Source organism: Ictidomys tridecemlineatus, chromosome 5 (assembly GCF_052094955.1).
Source record: "Ictidomys tridecemlineatus isolate mIctTri1 chromosome 5, mIctTri1.hap1, whole genome shotgun sequence".
Classification (NCBI taxonomy): domain Eukaryota; kingdom Metazoa; phylum Chordata; class Mammalia; order Rodentia; family Sciuridae; genus Ictidomys; species Ictidomys tridecemlineatus.
In genome coordinates this window covers 90410052-90431062 of record NC_135481.1, presented here as the reverse complement: position 1 = coordinate 90431062, position 21011 = coordinate 90410052, and the positions used below count along the sequence as shown (strand labels likewise).

Sequence of the window (21011 nt, the reverse complement as noted above, 5' to 3'; positions counted from 1 at the left end):
TATATGCAGTGCTGAGAATTGAACCCAGTGCCTCACACTGCTAGGCAAGCACTCTACCATTGATCTACCACCCCAGCTCCTATTTTTATCATTTTAGAATATTTCTTTTCATTCTTTTTTCCTGACCTTTCTTTGCATGGTCTTAATTATGATACACATATGCCTTTGTACTCTGCTCACTTAACATTATTCTAACAGTTTTAAAGTTTTAACCAAAAAATTAATTATGCTGTATCTTTTCTAATAATGTGCTTTAAAAATACGACCAAGGCTGGGATTGTGGCTCAGTAGTATAACATTCGCTTAGCACATGTGAGGCCCTGGGTTCGATCCTCAGCATCACTTAAAAATAAATAAATAAAATAAAAAGCTATTGTGTCCAACTACAACTAAAATATCAATATATATATATATAAAGAATGCAGACCAACCTAACTTTCATATATCTATATATATGCTTTGATTTCTTTTTTTTTTTTTTTTAAAGAGAGAGAATGAGAGAGGAGAGAGAAAGAGAGAGAATTTTTAATATTTATTTTTTAGTTCTCTGCGGACACAACATCTTTGTTGGTATGTGGTGCTCAGGATCGAACCCGGGCCGCATGCATGCCAGGCGAGTGCGCTACCGCTTGAGCCACATCCCCAGCCCCCATATGCTTTGATTTCTAAAGACTAAATCAGACCTAAACAAACATACAAAAAAACCAAAACAGCATAAAAAAGTGACAGAGAAGTGAGAAGATGACTATATAAAAATTTATAAAGACACTAACCTCTAAAACAGTTTGAGGAGGAAAAGGAGGAGGGGGAGATATTTCAAAGCACCACTCAAAGAGGTGACTGAATGCTTAGGAAGTATTTGATTACCTGTCTGACCCTAGATGATCGTCTTTCTCCTTTTCTTGGTTTCTCATCATCAGATTCACCTTTCTCTTCAGAAACAGAGGAGCCTTTTCCTATCAAATGAAAGAAAATCAAGTCAGATTTAATGTCATGAACACTCATTCATGACTTTCTAAAATCCAACAAACTGTAGCATACAAGCTATTTTGATATGTATCTTTTATCAATATGTATCCTTTATCAATATGTATGTTTGATATGTATCTTTTATCAATTTCTTTGGCTTCCATGTTCAAAAAAAGACTATACATAGCCCTGAAAGTCAGGGTCTTATTGACTATTCCTGGTGTGCATGTCTAGAATATTTTCAACATCACATACATAATACATGAATTATGAACCACAAATAAGATAAAACTAAAATAACTTTAGAGACTTCAAATTGTCTAGCAGGAATATACAAAGCACTTATTTCTACAAAGTGTTTTGTTATTCTAAACCAAAGCTCAAGACTTCACTCTATTCTAGGCCCATTTTTCAAATCACCCTATGGCTACTATTTGCTAATTTTGATCAAAATATTATGATTAAATAAACCAGTCAATTTGTACAATGATAAACTCAAGAAAAAAGGAATTAGATGAATGGTTTCCAGGGCCCCATTGTTCCTAGAAATCACTTGAGCTAACTGGATAGGGCTTCAGAACTGAGTCCTTTTGAGTATATATTATATGTTGGAGCTCAAGGAGAAAGTTTTTTTTTTTTTTGGGGGGGGTGGCTGTTAAAATAAAGTTTGTAAACCACCAATCTAGGTCATTCTGAATGATAATTCCATGTAAAACTGAAGGTTTCACTAATATTCTATGAAGGAAGACAACTGTAAGTAAATCACTTAAATAATGTGAGTTTCATGTCTTGTATAGGGTTGAACTTGAAGTTTCCTACCAGTATTAAAATATTACATAGAAGGACTACGAGTATAGTTCAGTGATAGAAGGAAGAGATAAGACCTTGATGCTAGTTGAGAAAAGAGAATAACTCAGTGGTAAAGCACTTGTCTAGAATGTGTGAAGACCTGGGTTGGAACTCCAGCATTGCAAAAATAACAAACAAAAAGCACAAAGGTAACTAACTGTGTTTCAGATTTAATCGACTAGATTGAGTTCAGTTTTGGCACAACACAAAAGATTTAAACGATCCAGAGAACCATGTTCTAAATTAATAGCATCTAAACTAGTGCAGATAAAGCAGATGATAAAAACTAATTCCAGATCTTCTTATTTCTATATCCCATTACTCTAACATGAACTAGGCTTTGCTACTGTAGTAACCAAAGCAAAAAAAAAAAAACTAATGAAATGACTATAAGACAATTTTGTAAAACTTTATTTCATAATCACTTGATTAACAGGCTCTCAGATTATGATTTATGTGCAGAATTATGATAATTATAATGATTATGATACTTATAATTATGATACTTATAATGATGGTTCAGATTCTGACCACCGAACTGTACCTCAAGTTCTTATTTTTTATTTTGTGACAGGACCTCACTAAATTGCTGAGGCTAGCCTCCAGCTTGCAATGCTCCTGCTTCAGTCTCCCAAGTAGCTGTGTTTACAGATGTGCAACACAATACTCAGTTCTCACTCTAATTGACAGGGCCTTGCTAAGTTGCTCATGCTGACTTCAAACTTGCAATCCTTCTGCTTCAGCCTCTGAAGTTGCTGGGATTTACAGGTGTGCACCACCACACCCAGCTATATTTTAAATATATATATTTTTAGTTGTAGTTGGACACAATACATTTATTTTATTTATTTATTTTTATGTAGTGCTGAGGATGAACCCAGCACCCCACATGTGCTAAGTGAGCGCCCTAACACTGAGCCACAACCTCAGCCCCTATGATATTATTTTTGATACTGTAAAAACTACATTTGATTCTGGATTTTTACTCCTCTGGAAACACTTAGGTCATCAAAAAGATTTGTAGAAACAAAGCAGAAAGTTTTGGTCATCATTGTTTTGTGAAAACCAGACGAACCCCTCAAATATGAAACATAAATAAGAAAACATAAATAAGAGGTGATGAATCTCTAACCACTTAGAAATGCTACAAACTCTAAGAAAAGGGCTGGTTAAGAAAACCCATGGGGCTGGGGATGTGGCTCAGCGATAGCGCGCTCGCCTGGCATGCGTGCGGCCCGGGTTCGATCCTCAGCACCACATACCAACAAAGATGTTGTGTCCGCCGAGAACTAAGAAGTAAAAATTAAAAATTCTCTAAAAAAAAAAAAAAAAAAAAAAAAAAAGAAAACCCATGGCTACAACTTTGTTAAATGAATCAGTATTCTGGGGCTGGGGTTGTAGCTAAGTGTTAGAGCACTTGCCTAGCACGTATGAGGCACTGGGTTCAATTTTCAGCACCACAGAAAAATAAATAAAATGAAAGTATTGTGTCTATCTACAACTAAAAATATTTTTAGAACATCAGTATTCTGAGAAAAATTTCATATTCTGAACATATATTTTAAAATATTTTTGTTTTTTCCCAGATTGAATTTCTTCTGGAAAAAAGATAACTAAGAAAAATACATTCAGGGATGACATAGAAGAAGATATATAGACAACTTCTGACTATGGAGAGTGGATACTAACTCAACACCTTAAAAAAATAAAACGAAGTCAGGCATGGTGCACATGCCTGTAATCCCAGAGTCTTGGGAGTCTGAGGCAGGAGGATTGCAAATTCAAAGCTAGCCTCAGATAAGCGAGGTGCTAAGCAACTCAGTGAGACCCTGTCTCTAAATAAAAAGCCACATCTGGGCATGTGGCTCAGTGGTCAAGTGCCCCCGAGTTCAATCCCCCGGCCCTCCCCGAAAATGTCTAAGTGGTGGAAATAAAAGAAGTCAAAAGGAAAGTCAAGGAGGATTTTATAAACTTCCTGTTTCGGATACTGCCTGCAATACAAAACAAGAGGTTACTGAAATGTAAGACAAAGATCCAAAATGTATTTTGGTACCAGGGACTGAACACAGGATCTCCAGGGGCTCTTAACCACTGAGCCACATCCCCAGCCCTTCTTATATGTATTTTTTTTTTAATATTTATTTTTCAGTTCTTGGCAGACACAACATCTTTGTTTGTATGTGGTGTGGAGGATCGAACCCGGGCCGCACGCATGCCAGTTGAGCGCGCTACCGCTTGAGCCACATCCCCAGCCCTTATATTAATTTTTTTTAAAATATTTTATTTATTTTTTAGTTTTTGGCGGACACAACATCTTTGTTTGTATGTGGTGCTGAGGATTGAACCCGGGCCGCACGCATGCCAGGCGAGCGCGCTACTGCTTGAGCCACATCCCCAGCCCTTATATGTATTTTTTTTGAGACAGGTTTCACTAAGTTACTTGGAACCTTGCCAAGTTTCTGAAGCTGTCTTTGAACTTGCAATCCTCTTGTCTCAGCCTCCCAAGCTGCTGGGATTACAGGCATGTGCCATCACACAAGGCTATATTCATGTTTTTTTTTTTTTTTTTTTAAAGAGGAGAGAGAGAGAGAGAGAGAGAGAGAGAGAGAGAGAAAGAGAAGAGGAGGGGAGGGGAGGGGGGAGAGAGAGAAAATGAATTTTTTTAACATTTATTTTTTAGTTTTCAGTGGACACAACATCTTTATTTTATTTTTATGTGGTGCTGAGGACTGAACCCAGCACCTCGCGCATGCCAGGCGAGCGCATGCCAGGCGAGCGCATGCCAGGCGAGCGCACTACCACTTGAGCCACATCCCCAGCCCAACACATTCATGTTTTCTAATGCATTTTTCATCTCTTAAAAAAAAAAAAATATATATATATATATACATATATATATATATATTTAGTTGTAGGTGGACACAATACCTTTATTTTTATGTGGTGCTGAGAATCGAACCCAGTGCCTCACACATGCTAGGCAAGTGCTCTACCACTGAGCCACAATCCCAGCCCTTATTTTCTTTTACTTCTGAATATTTTTTACCCCCATCAATTATAGCCACTAAAGAATCCTAATAATGACATAAAACAGGGAAGAGAGTGGCTAGCCTTACTCTAAATCTTTGCTTTTGAAATCTTATTTTTATTTCAATATCTATTTCTCACTTTCATTTTAAACTACACTTAGAATTGAGAAAACCTATCTTCTTTCTTTTTTTTGGTCCTATTCATAATTTTAAACAATTCCACCATTTCTTATAAAATAAAATTTAAAAAATGTTCATATTTATTGGTTTGGCACTTAAAGTCTTATGTGATATTATCCCAATCTATCTTTTAGATTGTTTCTACAACTAGTCTCAAATATGATATAACTTTATTCTGCCATACTACATACTACCTCTTCTTTAAAAATATCATAACCATTTCTATCTCTATGCCTTTGTCCTTTCTAATAATATCCCGTGGTTTCTCTTTTTTTTTTTAATCAGTACTGGGGATTGAACCCAGGAGTGCTTTACCATGCCTAGTCCTTCTTTTGAGACAGGTCTCGCTATATTGATGAGAATCTTGCTAACTTGCTGAGGCTGGCTTCAAACTTGCAATTCTCCTGCCCCAGCCACTTGAGTTGCTCACATTATAAGCATGTGCCACCACACCCAGGTCAATATATATTTTCTTGACTGGCTTTTGAGAAAAAAATACTGACAATTCATTTAAACAAGAGTGTCCCCCTCCCTGTTGGGCACAGTAATTCCAGTGTCCCAGAAGGCTGAGGCAGGATGATTGTGAGCTCAAAGACAGCCTCAGAAATTTAGTGAAACCCTAAGCAATTTAGTGAGACCCTGTCTGTAAATAAATATGGAAAAAAGGGTCTCAAATGTGGTTCAGTGGTTAAGCATTTCTGATTTCCCCAATACCAAAAAAATCAGAAAAGCTTTCCTCTTCCTCTTGGCATTACAATCAGGGAAAAAAGAGCACTCAGACTAAGGAGGACCATCTGAGGGTCTATTACTTTCATATTTGAGGAGAAAAGAAGTCCTTGAAGGAACTTATTAATAATTCCAACATGCTGCCAGTGTTAATTTATTGAAAAAATTTTCAACTCTCCATCCCTCTGGTGGTAAAGTCTCAGCTAGGAGGGCATCTTTCCAAGACCTATTTCTGAAGCCCAGATCTTGAGCTGTGTGGAGGTAGGACTAAACTGTGTTAGTGGCTTCTTCATGTTCTAAGATCCTGGTATGGAGAACACACCCAATCATATTTGATCTCTGCTACATGATATGTGGTTCAGAGATTGACAAAAGCTGCCTCACTTACATCATTTCAAGAGTTGCTGAAATTCAGAATCTCAGGCCTCATCCCTAACAATCTAATAACATGCATGTAAAAAAGTTTCCAAGCCAGGCACAGTGGCACATGCCTGTAATCCCAGAGGCTTGGGAGGCTGAGATAGGAGGATTCCAAGTTCAAAGTGAACCTCAGATAAACAAGGTGCTAAGCAACTCAGTGAGACCCTGTCTCTAAATAAAATACAAAACAGGGCTGGGGATGTGGCTCAGTGTTTGACTGTCTCCGAATTCAATCCTTGGTACCAAAAAAAAAAAAAAAAAAAAAGTTTCTAAGTATTATAATGCATATCATGGATAGATAAGCATTGGTTTACATGAAATGGCTTTCTCAATATTGTTCTGAAATTAATGAAGAAAATAAAAATTAAAAAAAATTTTTCCCCCTCAAAATTCCCTATGGGTCTAAGAATAGGATCAAGAAAAATAGGCACTGAGCAAATCAAGATCCTAAAATCAGACTCTAAGGTCCTTCACTTTTCTTCACCTTTCAGGAGACTTCTCTCTCATCATTACATACCTCCCCCAAATCTATTTTCTTTTTTTTTTTTAAATATTTATTTATTTTTTAAGAAATAGTGAGAGAGGAAAGAGAGAGAATTTTTAATATTTATTTTTTAGTTCTTGGCGGACACAACATCTTTGTTGGTATGTGGTGCTGAGGATCGAACCCGGGCCGCATGCATGCCAGGCGAGTGATCTACCGCTTGAGCCACATCCCCAGCCCCCCCCAAATCTATTTTCATTAATGAATCCTACATTAATCAAAAGTGCTGGAAACTTCCATAAATTCTTAAAGTGTTGAATAGGCGGCACCTCTACTACCACTGATGGCTAACAGCAGTGATAATATTCAAAATACTTGTTAAATTACATACTGATTTAATACATCTACCTACCATCCACATCTTATAAATATAAACATGCTCTCCTGAAAGTATAAAAAGTCTTAAGTGGTTGCCAAATAGCAAAGGCTATTATTTATAGACTTCTGCATGAGACACAATGCAAAATTGGTGCCTAGTATTTTTTACAATGTGAAAAAAATTAATCTTGCCTGAACCAATCTAACATACTAGGTTAGAGATCTTGATAATATGCTCACTTATTATTCTGCACTGCCTTTCAAACACTTAGCACTACTATAATTATGTAATTATTTGTTGAAAGTCCATCCCCTTACTACACTCTTAAGTTTTTTTCCAGCTGACTTGGCTTTTTCGCTAGCATTTTCCTGGGGCCTGGCACATGCCAGGTATACAATAGATACTCAAAAAAATTTTTTGTTGAATAAATTAATAACTGTAGCGGGTGCCTAATTGGAGGAATGACTGGATGTATAACACATACTATACACAATTGATAAAGAGATCAAAGTAAATTGTGACCTGCTAAATTCAGAAGTACAAGAGACTGAAGAGGTAGATGAGTAGAAAAATCATACTGCCTCAAAATGCTAAAAAGTTAACACAACACATAGGTGAAAGCAGACTTCAAAAAAGACATAATTTCCCTGAAAAACAGATGTCAAATATCAATGTAATGGAATTTCCCTGAGACTTTCATGAAGGTTTAGCATGAAAGGAGGTATAACTACCTCCCCCCACCAACTACGCAGGATTGACAAAAAAGCGCAGCGGGGAGGGAGATACGTACTGGGTGAATGTCTGCTGAGCTCCAGCTCTGGTCTCTCCAGGCTGCTCTGAAAGTCAGGAGGCAGCAGGGAAGCCACTCCCCCAGGATGGATCATCTCATCCTCCGACTCAGCTGAAGCTTCTGCAAAGTACAGATTGGGTCGGGGCAGGGAGGGAGTGAAGGGCTCAGCATTTGGGAATATGTAGAGGAGTGAAGGATGTCAGGCAAAGTCATAGATACAGAGATACACACCAAAAAGAGCACTGTACATAAAGGAAAAAAAAAAAACTCCCTAGGATTAAGCTCTACCTCATCTAAATGGTAGTTAAATTTACTTATAACTTTTCCTATTGGAAGGAAACCTAACAAGACAGTCAAATTAAGTGTCCTTTCCCTGACAAAGTAAACATAACTCACTTGTTTTCATAAACTACAAAGCAAATGAGCAGTAGTCTCAGCCTTATTCCTGAAATTGCCTAGTTAGATAGGCCTATCTACATTGTGACAGGGATAAGAATAAAAACCTTGTTATAAGTGACAATCTGGGCTTACCTTCAAGTTCTGCAGCTTCTCGAGCTTCACGTTCCAAACGCTGTCTAAGTAGCTCCTGCTGCTTTTCCAGATACTGCTTTATGAAACTGTTCTGGCTCATTTCCTCGCCAATCTGTGAAGCGGAAATGGAAAAAGATGATCTAGGAAAGCAAATCAGGAAAATGCAAGGAAGAAAATTTCACAGAGCAAAGGTCTACCCCATAAGCGGAGTCCAAGAAAGATAACAAAAGTGTTAGAAGGTTGTTCTCTGACTATTACTTTATTAAAATTCAGCCTTATGAGTAGCAGAAGATGGCAAAAAGAAGAAGACATTTTTTATTTTAAATATTTAGTTCCCAACCAAAGAGTGATGCTGGTGCACAACAACTTACAAAGAAAGAAGAATTCCTAGAAACTATGTCCTTTCTTTGGTGCTAAGGACCAAACCCAAGGCCTCATGCATGCTAAGCTCTCACTTTCCCAATTAGTTACATTCTCAACCCAAATTATGCCTTTTAATATAAATTCTTAGATAATCTAGAACATTCTGTAAAGATATTCCAAATTAAAACTGAAAGGATAAGAACACTACTATTTCCTTCAAAAGGTCAAGTTCCCGGTTGGGGTTGTGGCTAAGTGGTACAGCTCTTGCCTAGCACAGATGAGGCACTGAGTTTGATCCTCAGCACGACATAAAAATAAATAAGGAAAAAACGTTAAAAAAAAAAAAAAAAAAAGATCAAGTTCCACCAATATGGGTGCAGTGGTGCACACCTGTAATTCAGGGACTCTGGAGGCTGAGGCAGGAAGATGATCCAGCCTCAGCAACTTAGCAAGACTCTGTCTCAAAATATAAAGGGTTGATGATGTGGTAAACACAAGTGATAAAACATCCTTGGGTTCAATCCTCAGTACCGAAAAACAAAACAATAAAAAAGTTCAAGCCCTACCAATCCATCATGTTGTCAAACATCTCCAAAATTCAAGTATAGTATTTAAAATTATGAAATCAAGAGACTAAAAAAGGAGGGATCTCATTCAGCACATAGGCAGAACTCCATTTTCCCAGTACCACCAAAAACAAAAACAAAAACCCTCACTATATTTCTTCCTGGAGCAAAAAGAAATCCTTGGAAATAAAATTTAAAATCCAGGGACTTATTCCTTTTCCCTTTTTTTCTGTAACACAGATTTCCACACAACTCTTTTGTCCAGTTTTTTCTTTTCATGTCCTCTTCCCTAGAACCTTTCATTTTGTGAGCGGGCAGGCACTGGGGAATGAACTCAGGAGCACTCAACTACTGAGCCACATCCCCAGTCCTATTTTGTATTTTATTTAGAGACAGAGACAGGGTCTCACTGCTTAGTACCTCGTTGAGGCTGACTTTGAACTCACAATCCTCCTGCCTTAGTCTCCTGCCTCAGCCTCCCAAACCACTGGGATTACAGCACGTGCCACTGTACCCAAGCCCTAGAACATTTCTTGCTTATCATGTCCTATTAGAACATCAGAAATAGCAAAGAAACCCAAATAAATACTTCCTATGTTATTAGTCATATTTCTTAAGCATAATAATGTTTATTTTCATCTAAAGTAGAAATTAATCCCTTGGTATTCAATGGACAGTGATAAAATGTGGGCTGCATGTATTAGAGAATAAGCATGTTTGTTACAAAACTTCAAAGACCAAAATGCAACTAACAGAAGGAATACAATTGAAATTGATTAGTTTATGCAGTTTTTTTTATACTTGTTAAGATACCAACTAAACCTCTGAAAACCGGCTAGATCATGATACTTACAGCTTAATGAGATGGTAACAAGGGAGTAGGAAGGTTCTCTTATTTTCCACAGTATCCTGGGACTTCATCTAACATTAGCGTTGCTCAACACTTCATTAACAAAGACCTGAGTTTTCCTTTAAGTGTGTGACACATTATAATGAGGGGATTTTAAAAGCTGACAGGAACCCCAAGAAATTGTGCAGTCTAAGAATTTTTGTTTTTAACGATGGAATAATGTCTTTAGAGGAAATCTTATGCAGAAGCTCAATATAGAAAGTAAATAAAAATGGTAATTTGGTTTAAGAGAAAAATACAAACTTTGGTTTAAGAGAAAAATACAAACTAATTTGGTTTAAGAGAAAGACACAAACTTTGCTTACTTCTGAAGAAGGTATCTTCTTTGGTAATCCATAAAAGCAACTACACATAATTCCAGAAGATCAGTTATGAAACTACAGTTCTAGTCCAACCATTGCTCATATTACAGGTAGGGAAACTGAGGAAACCAAAGCCTCCCAAGTTTAAGTTTCTTCTCCTAAATAGCAAAGCTATTAGTGATGTTTAATAGCAACCACATATAGTTAGTAGGTACCAACAGAAAGGGTGGGTGATTTACAGAGATTGAATTTTTGGAAAAATTATGTCAACCAAAGTTCCTGATCAGCAGGTATTTTCCTACACTGTCCTACTGGTGACCTACTTTACATCCACTACTTTTCCCAAACCAATGGCAAATAAATGATGTCAGATGCTTATACTACATTAAGCCATACCTTTTGGCACACACTACTTCAAACTAACAGGTTAAAACTAACAGGTAGCTCCTGATTCTGTTTTTCACCCCAAGCCCTTGTGTAAAACTGGGCTTGTTTAGAATTCAATTACCCTACTATGAGAATACTTCCAACCAAAGGAATTTAGGAAAATACTGGTGAGAAATTAAGCTTCAAATATACAAAACCAAGTCATTCCATGTGTGTCTATCTCTGAACAGCCCATTCTATCTAACAAACTTTCTTTCTTACCTGGGAATTTGGCTGGAATGCAGCATGGGGTGTTGAATGTTTCTGTAAATTTTCTAGCATTAGAGCCTGGTACAGAGAAGGGCAAAAGTCAGAAACCAGGGGGAAAAAAAAAAGGAAGAAATCAAATCTCCACCCCTTCCACAACCTTTTCATTAAATTCAATAACTTAAATACACATTTAAACTGTACTTCTTTTATGAAGCCCTGAAAGCTCTTTATTAATACTGTTCTCATTCATATTCTGAAGACCCTTAAAGGTGGCCTTGGTTACCCCTCCTAATCTACAAATGTCAAGATACAGGCATACAGACAATCAGTGACCTGGTTATATCATAAATCAGTGACAGACTAGTATGACAATCTCAATATCTTTGCACTTTTAACTAGAGCCCCTTCTAAAACTCCCCATGCAGGTAAGAACATTTCAAATACTCAAACAAGCTTTGAATACATAAAACCAACATGGGGCTGCTGTTTGGGGCCTGAATGAATTACTTGGATCAGTTACCCAGGACTAGAACTACTTGAGTAAACTTGTATATTCCAGCAGAGTGACACCTAGACTTATCAAATTTACAAAAATTTCAAAAAGAAGACTATATTAGAAAATGACCACAAACCCTGTAAACTGTGGTCTGACCTAATCCACAACCACCCACACAAAACCGTCAGCTTCTGTATAAGCAAGCAACTGTCTGCCGAGTCAATCCTTGAGCTAACTTAGCCCTAATGGGTACTACCTGCCACGTATCCTAATGAACTGTAATTAAAGCCAAGACACTTCATCTTCCCTCCATTTTCACCAAACCTATACCCACCAATCCATCTACCTACCTCACGACAAGCCCACCCCCATGTACTCAAATCGATTCAAAATCTCCAACATATACTAACCTGACTCACTTTCTCTCAATATTCACCAAATCCTTGTCTACTCAAATTGCTTCTGGACTCCCTATAAACTAGACACCCCACTATCACCAAGTGCCTTCAAATCAGGGTCTCTTCATCTCACCTCCTAATCTAATCAAGCAGACATTTTTACCCTATCCCAATCGTATTCTTGCAGATACAGATACCAACCCCAGTTACCCCTCCGCCAACTGTACCCCTAACTCGGACCCAGACCAACTCGCCCCCCTCAGGCCAGCAACGCTGGTGGTTGTAGTGGGATTTAACTCCTTCTGCAGCGCATGCGCCGAAAACACAGACACAAACAAGGAGGGGGTGGGGGAAGGAGGAAGGAGCTTAAGACACTCCAGGAGAGTAGCGCACACCCTCCCATTTTGGGCTCGCGCTGCTGCCGTTAAGGCGGGAACCGGCGCGGTCTCTGTTCCAGCGCGAGCCTCACCAACTACCGTGCGCGCGGATCCGCAGGCTCGCGCTGGCGGCCTGAGAGAGCTCGCGCGGAGCCCGAACACTGCGCCTGCGCCGAGGCAGAGACTAGTCTCTACCGGGTCCGCTCCCCTCCGATATCCAGGCAACGCCGACTTCTCACCCCTTTGAGCCGCTTAACCAGGGCACTCTTCTGCCCGCTCTTGGCTAGGCCTCGCTGCTCTAGTGCGGCCTTCAGGTCGGTCACCCGCAGCGCCTGAAGAGGCTTCCCGTCCAGAGTCACCTCCTCCAGCTCCGCCATCTTGCGTGAGGTACTCGGGTCCGTCCCGACGGCTTCGGGCATCTTCGGTAATTTCCGCCAACGCCCTTCGAACGTACCGATCTGACCCCGCCCACTGCCATAGTCTGCCCCTCGATTACCTCTCAAAGCTCCCCGGATTTTTCCGGAACTGCTCGGGTATTTCCGTCTTCACTTCGGCACCAATCGGTTCTTTGCCTCCGCCCTGCGGCTTCTCCTCCCTCACCCTGCTTTGAGGCTCGGTTATATTCGCCTTGCCGAGGCTTTAAATCGAATCTATTCGGAAGCCCTCGACTTTGGCATGCCCGTAATCGGAGATATTCGGCCATCTCCGGTCTTGGAGCTGAAGCGCTGGGGCTCTTGGGTGTTTGGGGCTGATTCGAGACCGGAAGTGCGTGGGCTGCCGGGCTGGCCCTGTTTAGGGATTTCAGGAAATATGGAAGCAGCGGCGGTAGTTGGAGTCAAAGAACTCTTGTGACAGTCTCCGTGTTCTCTGAGACTCCAGGAGGTAAGAAAGGAAGAAGTCCTTACTTGGGTCACACTCGGTGTTTGCCGATTACCTTAGTAGGGCAAGCCTCGTGCTTCCTTATGGAAATAACTACCGTCCCCCATCTTCCGAATCCCCGCCACTCCATCTAAGGAATAAGTTACTCGTGGCTTCCAAAGCGGGCTAGAGGCAGCACTATGTCTTTAGACACAGATAGTGAACTGACTGATTCATAACACTGAACTTGAGTTTGCTGTGAAAGATATGGGACAAGATCCCGAAATTTTCCCTTTCTCGTTTGGCCACTTTGAAAATGGCAGTCACCTTGAACAGTGTTTCGATACTTGAACCGATGTTAATTGTTTAGGGGTTCCTTTATTTTTCACTGCAAATCTTCCAACTTAAGAGCAGAAGAAACACAAACAGCAATATAGGTCATGGACAAATAATTTAAGGTTTTCATTGCTAGAAATTCAGACTGTATGCTGGAAACAACTCAAATCAAATTGATCGTTCGATTGCATTCAGGTGTAAAATGAATAGGAGGTCACCTATAGGTATATATCTCGATTTAGAAGGCTGAGACAGGAGGATTACAAGCTCCAGGCCAGCCTCAACTTAGCGAGACCCTGCCTCAAAATAAAAAATCAAAATGACTGGGGATGTAGGTTAGTGGTAAAATTTCCCTGGATTTCATCCCCAGTACCACAAACACGTTAAGAAACACAAAAACACATTAAGGAAAATAGTTCAAAGACAAATTGTCACACATCAGTATAACACTTGTTAGACCCATATAAGTCAACAAACCAACTTGTTTTTCAGACCCTTGAAGACCTGGCTTCTCTTGGTTTTCTAATTTATCTAATTTGGGACAAGGTCCTCACTCTGCTGTTTAGTGTTCCCTTGTGCTTTATAGAAAATATTAAGGGGATCCTGGATTCATGGATAATATGAAGTTCTTACAAACTTCAGAGACTATATGCATATTGCAAAAAGGCCCTTTCACACTATTATGATGTTTTCAATGTTTTTGTTATTGATGTGACAGTTTTGCCGTGTTGGCAATAAGAGTGTATAACAGTGCTTTTATGTTTCAGGATGCCACTGGAATCATCTTCCTCTTCAATGCCACTATCCTTCCCTTCTTCATTACCCTCAGTACCAGACAATATTACCAACTCTTCCCCTCCCCCCATGTCTTACATCACTTCCCAGGAGATGAAGTGTATTCTTCACTGGTTTGCCAGTTGGTCAGGTCCCCAGCGTGAACGTTTTCTACAGGACCTGGTAGCAAAGGCAGTGCCAGGAAAATTACAGCCACTGCTGGATGGTCTGGAGCAACTTAGTGTATCTGGTGTAAACCGACCACCTTGTATCTTTGAATGTCAGCTACGTCTTTGGGATCAGTGGTTTCAAGGTTGGGCTGAGCAGGAACGCAATGAATTTGTCAGACAACTGGAGGTCAGTGACCCAGACTTCGTGGCAAAGTTTTACCAAGCAGTTGCTGCTACAGCTGGTAAGGATTGATAGACATTCAGATCAAAGAAAATAACACAGCTGGTGAAGTCAAGACCATCTCTCCACAGTGACTCAATTCAAATGTGTCACTTAAAGATTTGGGGATAGTATCTCAATGAGCTGACTGAACTTACATATGAGTATCGGCATGGTTACTTCAATGTTACCAGCATTTCCTCTGGATTCCTAGTGAAATTGTTGTCCATTTAAGCAGATCCAAATCAGTCTCCTAGTTTGCTTCCTTTCAAGAGATGTCAAAACCTCATAAATGTAAATGACTTTTGCAACTGTAACTGAAAGGAACTTTCATGTTACAACTGAAGTCTATTGCTGGCTCATGAAGGATATAAAGTAGAATCCTTCCAAAGAAACAGGCTAGAAGAACAAGAAAAAGTGTTATTTGGGGGAAGGGTACTGGGGATTAAACCCAGTGTTGCTCTACCACTGAGTTATACTCCCATCCCCCTCTCCCTTTTTTTGAGACAGAGTCTTACTAGGTTGCCGAGGCTGGCCCCAAACTTGGAATTTTCTTGCCTTAGCTTCCCAAGTTGCTCATTTATGGGCATATGCTACCATGACTAAGGAAAGATATTTTTATAGTTTGGTGGGATTCTGGTTTTACTACCCTTCCCATACTCTAGCATAATTATGCAACATCCCAACCACTGGGTCTCCCAGTGGAGATTTAGTAAAATTATGGAAAATCAGGAGAGGGAGATAATTAGTTACTCCCTCCTTCACACTGTTTGACCCCAATTAGCAATGAAAATTGATAAAATACCAAATTGTAATGAACTTTTTGTAAAGCACATATGATATTCTTGAAGTCTGTAGCAGATGTGTCTGTTGTTGCTCTACAATAGTATGTAAATAGCTGGATGTGGTGTTACACATCTGTAATCCCATCTACTAAGGAGGTTGAGGCAGGAGGATTGCAAGTTCCAGACCAACTTCAGCAACTTCTTGAGACCTTGTCCCAACAAGTAAAAAGGGCTCAGTAGTAAAGTGTCCCTGAGTTCAATCCTTAGTACCAAAATAACAAAAAAACAGTGTGAAAATAAGTGATACTTCACAGGTTAGTTTATTTTTTTGTACCAAAATAAATTTTTATAACCATTAGACTCCAGTTTTTCACCCCACCCCTCCATTGCCAGACTAGTATGAAGTTGATAACCTGGAAGGAGGCATTCCAGGGAAAGTAGGAAGGTGTACACAACAGATTTTTCCATCTAGTTGTGTCTTAAATAATCTATGCTATACCCTGTCATGTTCTGGGTAACATCATGCTTCTTTTGTTCTTCCAGTTGGGTCCCTTGTGTATCATGTATCAATGTTACGGGGCAGATGGTCCCACCTGAAGAGTTGCTTGTTTCTGATAGGTCACAATTCCTATTGCACCCACCAGAATTAGCAGCAGTAGGCAGAGTCCCACAGACAGAGTGATTTGGGTCGTGGAAGGATTGTGGTCCCAGGAAACCAGCAACCTAGGAGCACAGAATGTGGCCAAGAGTAATGCCTCAGTTTAGGAGGTGAAGGTTTACCATTATATTACAGAACTCATGAAACCCTGCTTCATTCAAGCAGTAAGTTAAACAGGAAATCTATAAGAAAGAGTATAAAATCTGAATGTAGGAATAAGACCAAGATCCATCAGCAACTTAAATTGTTGGAAGGAGATCTGTTAGGGAAGTGCTTAAGGAAAGAATCAGATTCTGGTATTTGGTTAACATCTCTGGGTAGATGTTATGTAAACATCTAAGGGATCTATGATTCTTCAAGATGGGGGAACTCTATTATTTGTTGTGAGGTGTCATAATGATGGGTCCAAGGTGATCATGTTAGAGATCCTTATTTTCTGAAATACGGAGCCCTGTCTAAAACAATATGCACTAACGTGCTTAATAACTGCAATTTTGAACATCTGGAGTCCAGGGATTCAAAAAATTGCTTGGAATATTGTCTTACTTGATATATTCTGTGGTAAAACTGGCTTCTCCATGATACACTTCTAAAGGCTTCTCCTGGAGAGTCAGGGTGAGGGCCTTGTGCAGCATAGCAACCGAAGGCCCTTGGCAGCCAGGGGATTTCCACATATGCACAGTGAACACCAAACTAGTGGTAATTGATGGGCTGTGGAAATAGCACCTAAATGGACATTTGAGTCTCTTAATGGAGGAATATTTCCTGGAAGAGTGTATGTCATAAAACAGGTGTAGACTTAGGAGTAAGAACAGAAGGTCTTCTGAGGAGAATAAAGAACTTGAACGTTCTCCATGGCCCACTGTATAAATGGCCTGAACTGTTCCCTTTACCTGCCAGTGCCACCTCTGTTCACCAGGGCCTGCAGAACTGCTTCAGCCAGCTCTTCTTTCTGTTCTTCCTGCAGTGTGTGGCCTGGGGGTCCAGCTAATCCTAAAGACAGCTTGAATAGCATGTCTTGGGTTGAAAGATTCACAGGTAGAGAAGTAACAGAGTTGTTACCTTCATTGGCCTGACATAGCCGACCTTGGGGACAGTAGAGAAGACCATGGTACCCAGGTATCTGCAAAGAAATTCATAAAAGGCTTAGTTATAGCCTCAATTACACGTTCAAACTTTCCTTCAAAGGAATACATTCTAGAGTCATGGGCTCAGTACTTGGTTAAAAAAAAAAAAAATGACTATCACAACAGGTTTTACAATCCTACCAACCATACCAGCATTTCGAACTTCTCTTTGCCAGTGTGCCACAACTCTTCCTTTTAAGGTACCCACCTGAATAGCCTTTCCTGGACGACACAAGGCCCAAGGTGATCCCTCTACTTGCACCTCATATGCTCCTCTTTGGGTACATTGATGTAAATAACAACGGCCAGTGAGCTTTGCTTCCTTGAGATTTGGGATCTGAGAGGGACGGCTGGTCTTATCCCCAGGGAGCCGTTGTAAGGTGAGGTTGGCAAGGAAGCAGCGACTCTGGGAATGGTAGATCTCCCCATGGGGATTCTCTGTCCCAGCTGGGAGCCCATTTTCCTTCTTCCAGCATTCACTCTGAAAAGGCAGAAAGTGGGAAAGTGTGTGCTTTGATTCCTTAGAAGTTGACTCCCTTCCAGGTATACTCCATTGTTAACCCAGCTCACTGGTCTACTCACTCTGTTGGCGAGGGGCTTGTACATGCGGCAGCCTTCCAGTGTGGGGTCTGAGGAACAGCTTCCCTTGTCCAAGTGCAGGTAGTGGCAGCCCATCCCACTATGTGAAAGGAAAGGTAGAGTGACACTCAAATTACAGACGGTTGTTCCATCCTCTACCACTCAGCACACATACCTGCCAGTACAGAAGAAGTCTGAGGAGCTGGTCCCACATGTGGTCACCAAGCCAAATTCTAGACCAGATCCTAGAGGAAAAGAGAAGAGAGCCTTCAACAAATGAAGCCCTACACATCCCTCAATACCAGCTATGCACAGCCTGAGTTTCACCTTAGCAGCAGATGATCCCTTCCAACCTATCCCACTTCCCTCAGAGCTAATGTGGGTCATGAGTATTACTCTGCAGATCTCCCTTATTTCTCACCCTTGCCCCACAACAGCTCCTCTGCAGCACTATGGTTGACCTGATACCAGCCTGAATCTTGGAAGGCAGCAAGAGTGACTGAGTCAAGTCGAGTGCGCTGGGCACCATTGAAGGTAGCAGCCATTATAGAACCCTGGAGCAGTCTGGCCTCCCAGTGTGAGGACGAAGGGCCCTGCTAGAGGAGGGAGCAGATAGCTGGTTGTGTCTCGCTACTCCCTCTTTCTTCATCATCCCACGGAGTTATCACTCTCACCTCTTCTTCCAGGGGAACGCCCAGAGAAACCCCTACTACTCCCAAGTGTTTGGCCAGGCTGTGGCTAACAGTTGGGGTGGTGAGAAGCAGCTGTCCCCACTTATCTCGCCTTGTCACTTGTTGCCTTGTAGAACAATTCTCTCTAACTGGGTACAGAAAGAGAAGATGGCAATATGAAGAGATGAAAACCTAGGAAGTGTGAAGTACAACTGAAAGGAAGGAGGTCATAAGATGGTTAATTCCCTCTGGTGTACACTGCATAATTCTCTCCCTCATTCTTCCCATTTACTGTTGAGTCCGGAGGGGCAATCCCGCCACTTCTTGAAGAGCTGTCCAGAGAAGCCCAGGATATGGAGCAATTCATGAAGTGTGACCTAAGGACAAATGACTTTAGTGAAGGGGACTGGATTTGCAGCAGAATTAACCAACAGATTCTATAGCCAAATCTACCCATTCAGCTGTTTGAAAATTTCGAGATGGTTGTCTCCAACTTGCAATCCTCCTGCCTCAGCCTCCTGAGTAGCTGACATTATAGGCACATGCCCCTGTGCCCAGAGCCATCAGCTCCATAGAGCATGAGGTACCTTCTGTCCCATCCTCAGTAGGTTCTTTACTTCATGGGAAGCTGTGATCTGTGTCCACGTCCCCTGCCCCTCCACCCATTTGCTTGTCCTTAATCATCATGCACCAATTACCGTTACAATGTCACCATGGCTGAGGTTGGGGCTGACAAGATGTTGGGCACAGTAGACAATGGTACCAGCAAGGGGCCTGTCTTCTGAGTCCAGCTGGCAGCAGGCAGAATAGGCTATAATAGAGGGCTGCAGATGGGCCAGGAGAAGGTAGGGGTGGAAAGGAAGAAAAGAGATAACAAGATGGAGGGAATCTCCCTGAAAATGAAGGACCTGGAGATGGTAGAACTCTGAAGGGTGTAACCAAGGCATGGTTTGGTGAGTTCTTAGCTCCTGTGCAAGAAGCACAATTTAATAAAAACTGCATCAATCTTCTCTACCTCTCCTCATGAGATTTAAGATTAAGGGAGGCACAGCAGGGTAGAGAGATTTGACTTGAACCTCACCTCTTGGTGGCACCTGGAAGTGTGGGCAATCCGCACATATAGGAGAAAATCAGTGTTCTGGACCCCAGGCCCATCTGGCTGGACCAGTTGTGGGGGACCCTGCTCTGGCCACAAGGTATAACCATGAAGATGGGCATCAGGTATCTGTAAAGGAGTCAGATGTGGCATCTTGCTCAGCAGAAGGATATGGACAGTGGGAGACTAGGTGCTAGGAGGAAAGGAGAAGAGTATCACTGTCTTAGTGCCTTCCACCCACCCATGAGAATCCAGATTTCTGCCTCCAGCCACCTGACTTGCTTTAATATTTTGGGGTTGTGGTAGAGAGGGACCAATTATTCCACATTGTTATCAAGGCAAAATTGAGTAATTCTGATGCTAGAGGTCCTGGGGAGGTCTAAGAGATCTTCAGATCCCTAAGATTGGAAAGTCTCTTACCTTTGCTCCCAGGCAAGTCTCTCCTTTGTACCCTGGGTTCAAGAGGCTGCACCTGCCAAGAATATCCATGTTGAGCTGGAGCCATTTCTGGTATGTTGAAGGCTTGTTGTATGTTCTGTTGGTAACATGAACTCACCTGTGGTAGTTTGGGGTATCTGGGTCTCCCCAGACAGCATGACAGTACTGTGTAGGATCTCGACTCAGAAGCAGGGGTCCTTGCACTGGAGGGACTTAATAAGATGAGGCCAATTCTGCTTCAACATCTCTGAGTTCAGTTTGGTGCTGGTCTTGGCCCTCCCTCCCTCTCTGGTCCCCTCACATCTCCTTACTCACCTGCTAGGACACCATGGATTCGCTGAGTGGCCTCTCTCACTGCAGTCAGGGCTCGGGGTCTCCCTCTCATTACATCCCCCTCAGGATCCCAAACTCCATCAGATGTAGGCTCTCCTATATAGTAAGTTTGGATTCGGAGGGGTTGAGGATCAAGGGAGTTGGGGAGGGTGAGGTAGGAGGAGCGGAAGTCTGGGGCCATTTGGGAGAAAGGGGGCCTGAGAAGGCTCACGGACTTCTGAGTCTCGTCATGTAGACATCTGCCTGTGGCTGCCCCAAGGAGGAATAGTAGCAGCATCTTCTATCAGTAACTTTCCGCAGTCTGCCCTGCACCTTGTCTTCTGTTCCCTTCTTCCCTGATTCACTTGTTTCTGCCTTTCCTGTCTTTACTCTGTCTCTACATCCCCTTCACCACTCTTGTTTTTCCAGGATTTTAGTGTTGTTGACTAAATCTACAGTTCCCTGCTAGCAGGTTGGATATGAACCACAAGGACCAAAGCCATCCTCTTCTGGGGGTGCCTGAGGTGCAGTGCTGGGGGAGGGGAGTGTTATCTTGAGGCCTCTTCTGATCTTTCCAGGGAT

General features: G+C 41.4%; 3 protein-coding genes across 7 annotated transcripts in view; 1 reads left to right on the top strand and 2 right to left on the bottom strand.

Annotated features, from left to right (window-relative positions):
• The window catches only part of Acin1 (apoptotic chromatin condensation inducer 1), a 36927-nt gene extending 24100 nt beyond the window's left edge, over positions 1-12827 (bottom strand). For 3 of the 5 annotated variants that reach the window (XM_040275317.2, XM_040275321.2, XM_040275318.2), the window contains exons 1-5: positions 12645-12826; positions 11147-11212; positions 8358-8469; positions 7827-7946; positions 868-956 (exon numbers count right to left, since the gene is read on the bottom strand). In XM_040275317.2, coding sequence (XP_040131251.2) covers positions 868-956; positions 7827-7946; positions 8358-8469; positions 11147-11212; positions 12645-12824 — 567 coding nt within the window. In that variant the 5' untranslated portion in view covers positions 12825-12826. Of the gene's footprint in view, positions 1-867; positions 957-7826; positions 7947-8357; positions 8470-11146; positions 11213-12644 lie in introns of all 5 variants that reach the window. The other 2 variants (XM_040275319.2, XM_040275320.2) reach the window with 2 other exon arrangements.
• A 56-nt stretch (positions 12828-12883) lies between these two features.
• Positions 12884-15903, top strand: C5H14orf119 (chromosome 5 C14orf119 homolog). Its single transcript, XM_013364461.4, has 2 exons — positions 12884-13287; positions 14367-15903. Exon 2 carries the CDS (start codon positions 14368-14370, stop codon positions 14794-14796), a length of 429 nt encoding a protein of 142 aa, XP_013219915.1. The 5' UTR covers positions 12884-13287; position 14367; the 3' UTR covers positions 14797-15903.
• Positions 15593-20782, bottom strand: Cirop (ciliated left-right organizer metallopeptidase). Its single transcript, XM_040275350.2, has 14 exons — positions 20433-20782; positions 20236-20329; positions 20100-20151; positions 19665-19808; positions 19282-19407; positions 18876-18960; positions 18587-18732; positions 18334-18505; positions 18088-18157; positions 17916-18012; positions 17542-17814; positions 17100-17329; positions 16753-16932; positions 15593-16271 (listed from the first exon to the last, which is right to left on the bottom strand). The coding sequence occupies exons 1-14, from the start codon at positions 20725-20727 to the stop codon at positions 16121-16123; spliced, it is 2115 nt and encodes a 704-aa protein (XP_040131284.1). The 5' UTR covers positions 20728-20782; the 3' UTR covers positions 15593-16120.
• Between the last annotated feature and the right edge of the window lie 229 nt (positions 20783-21011).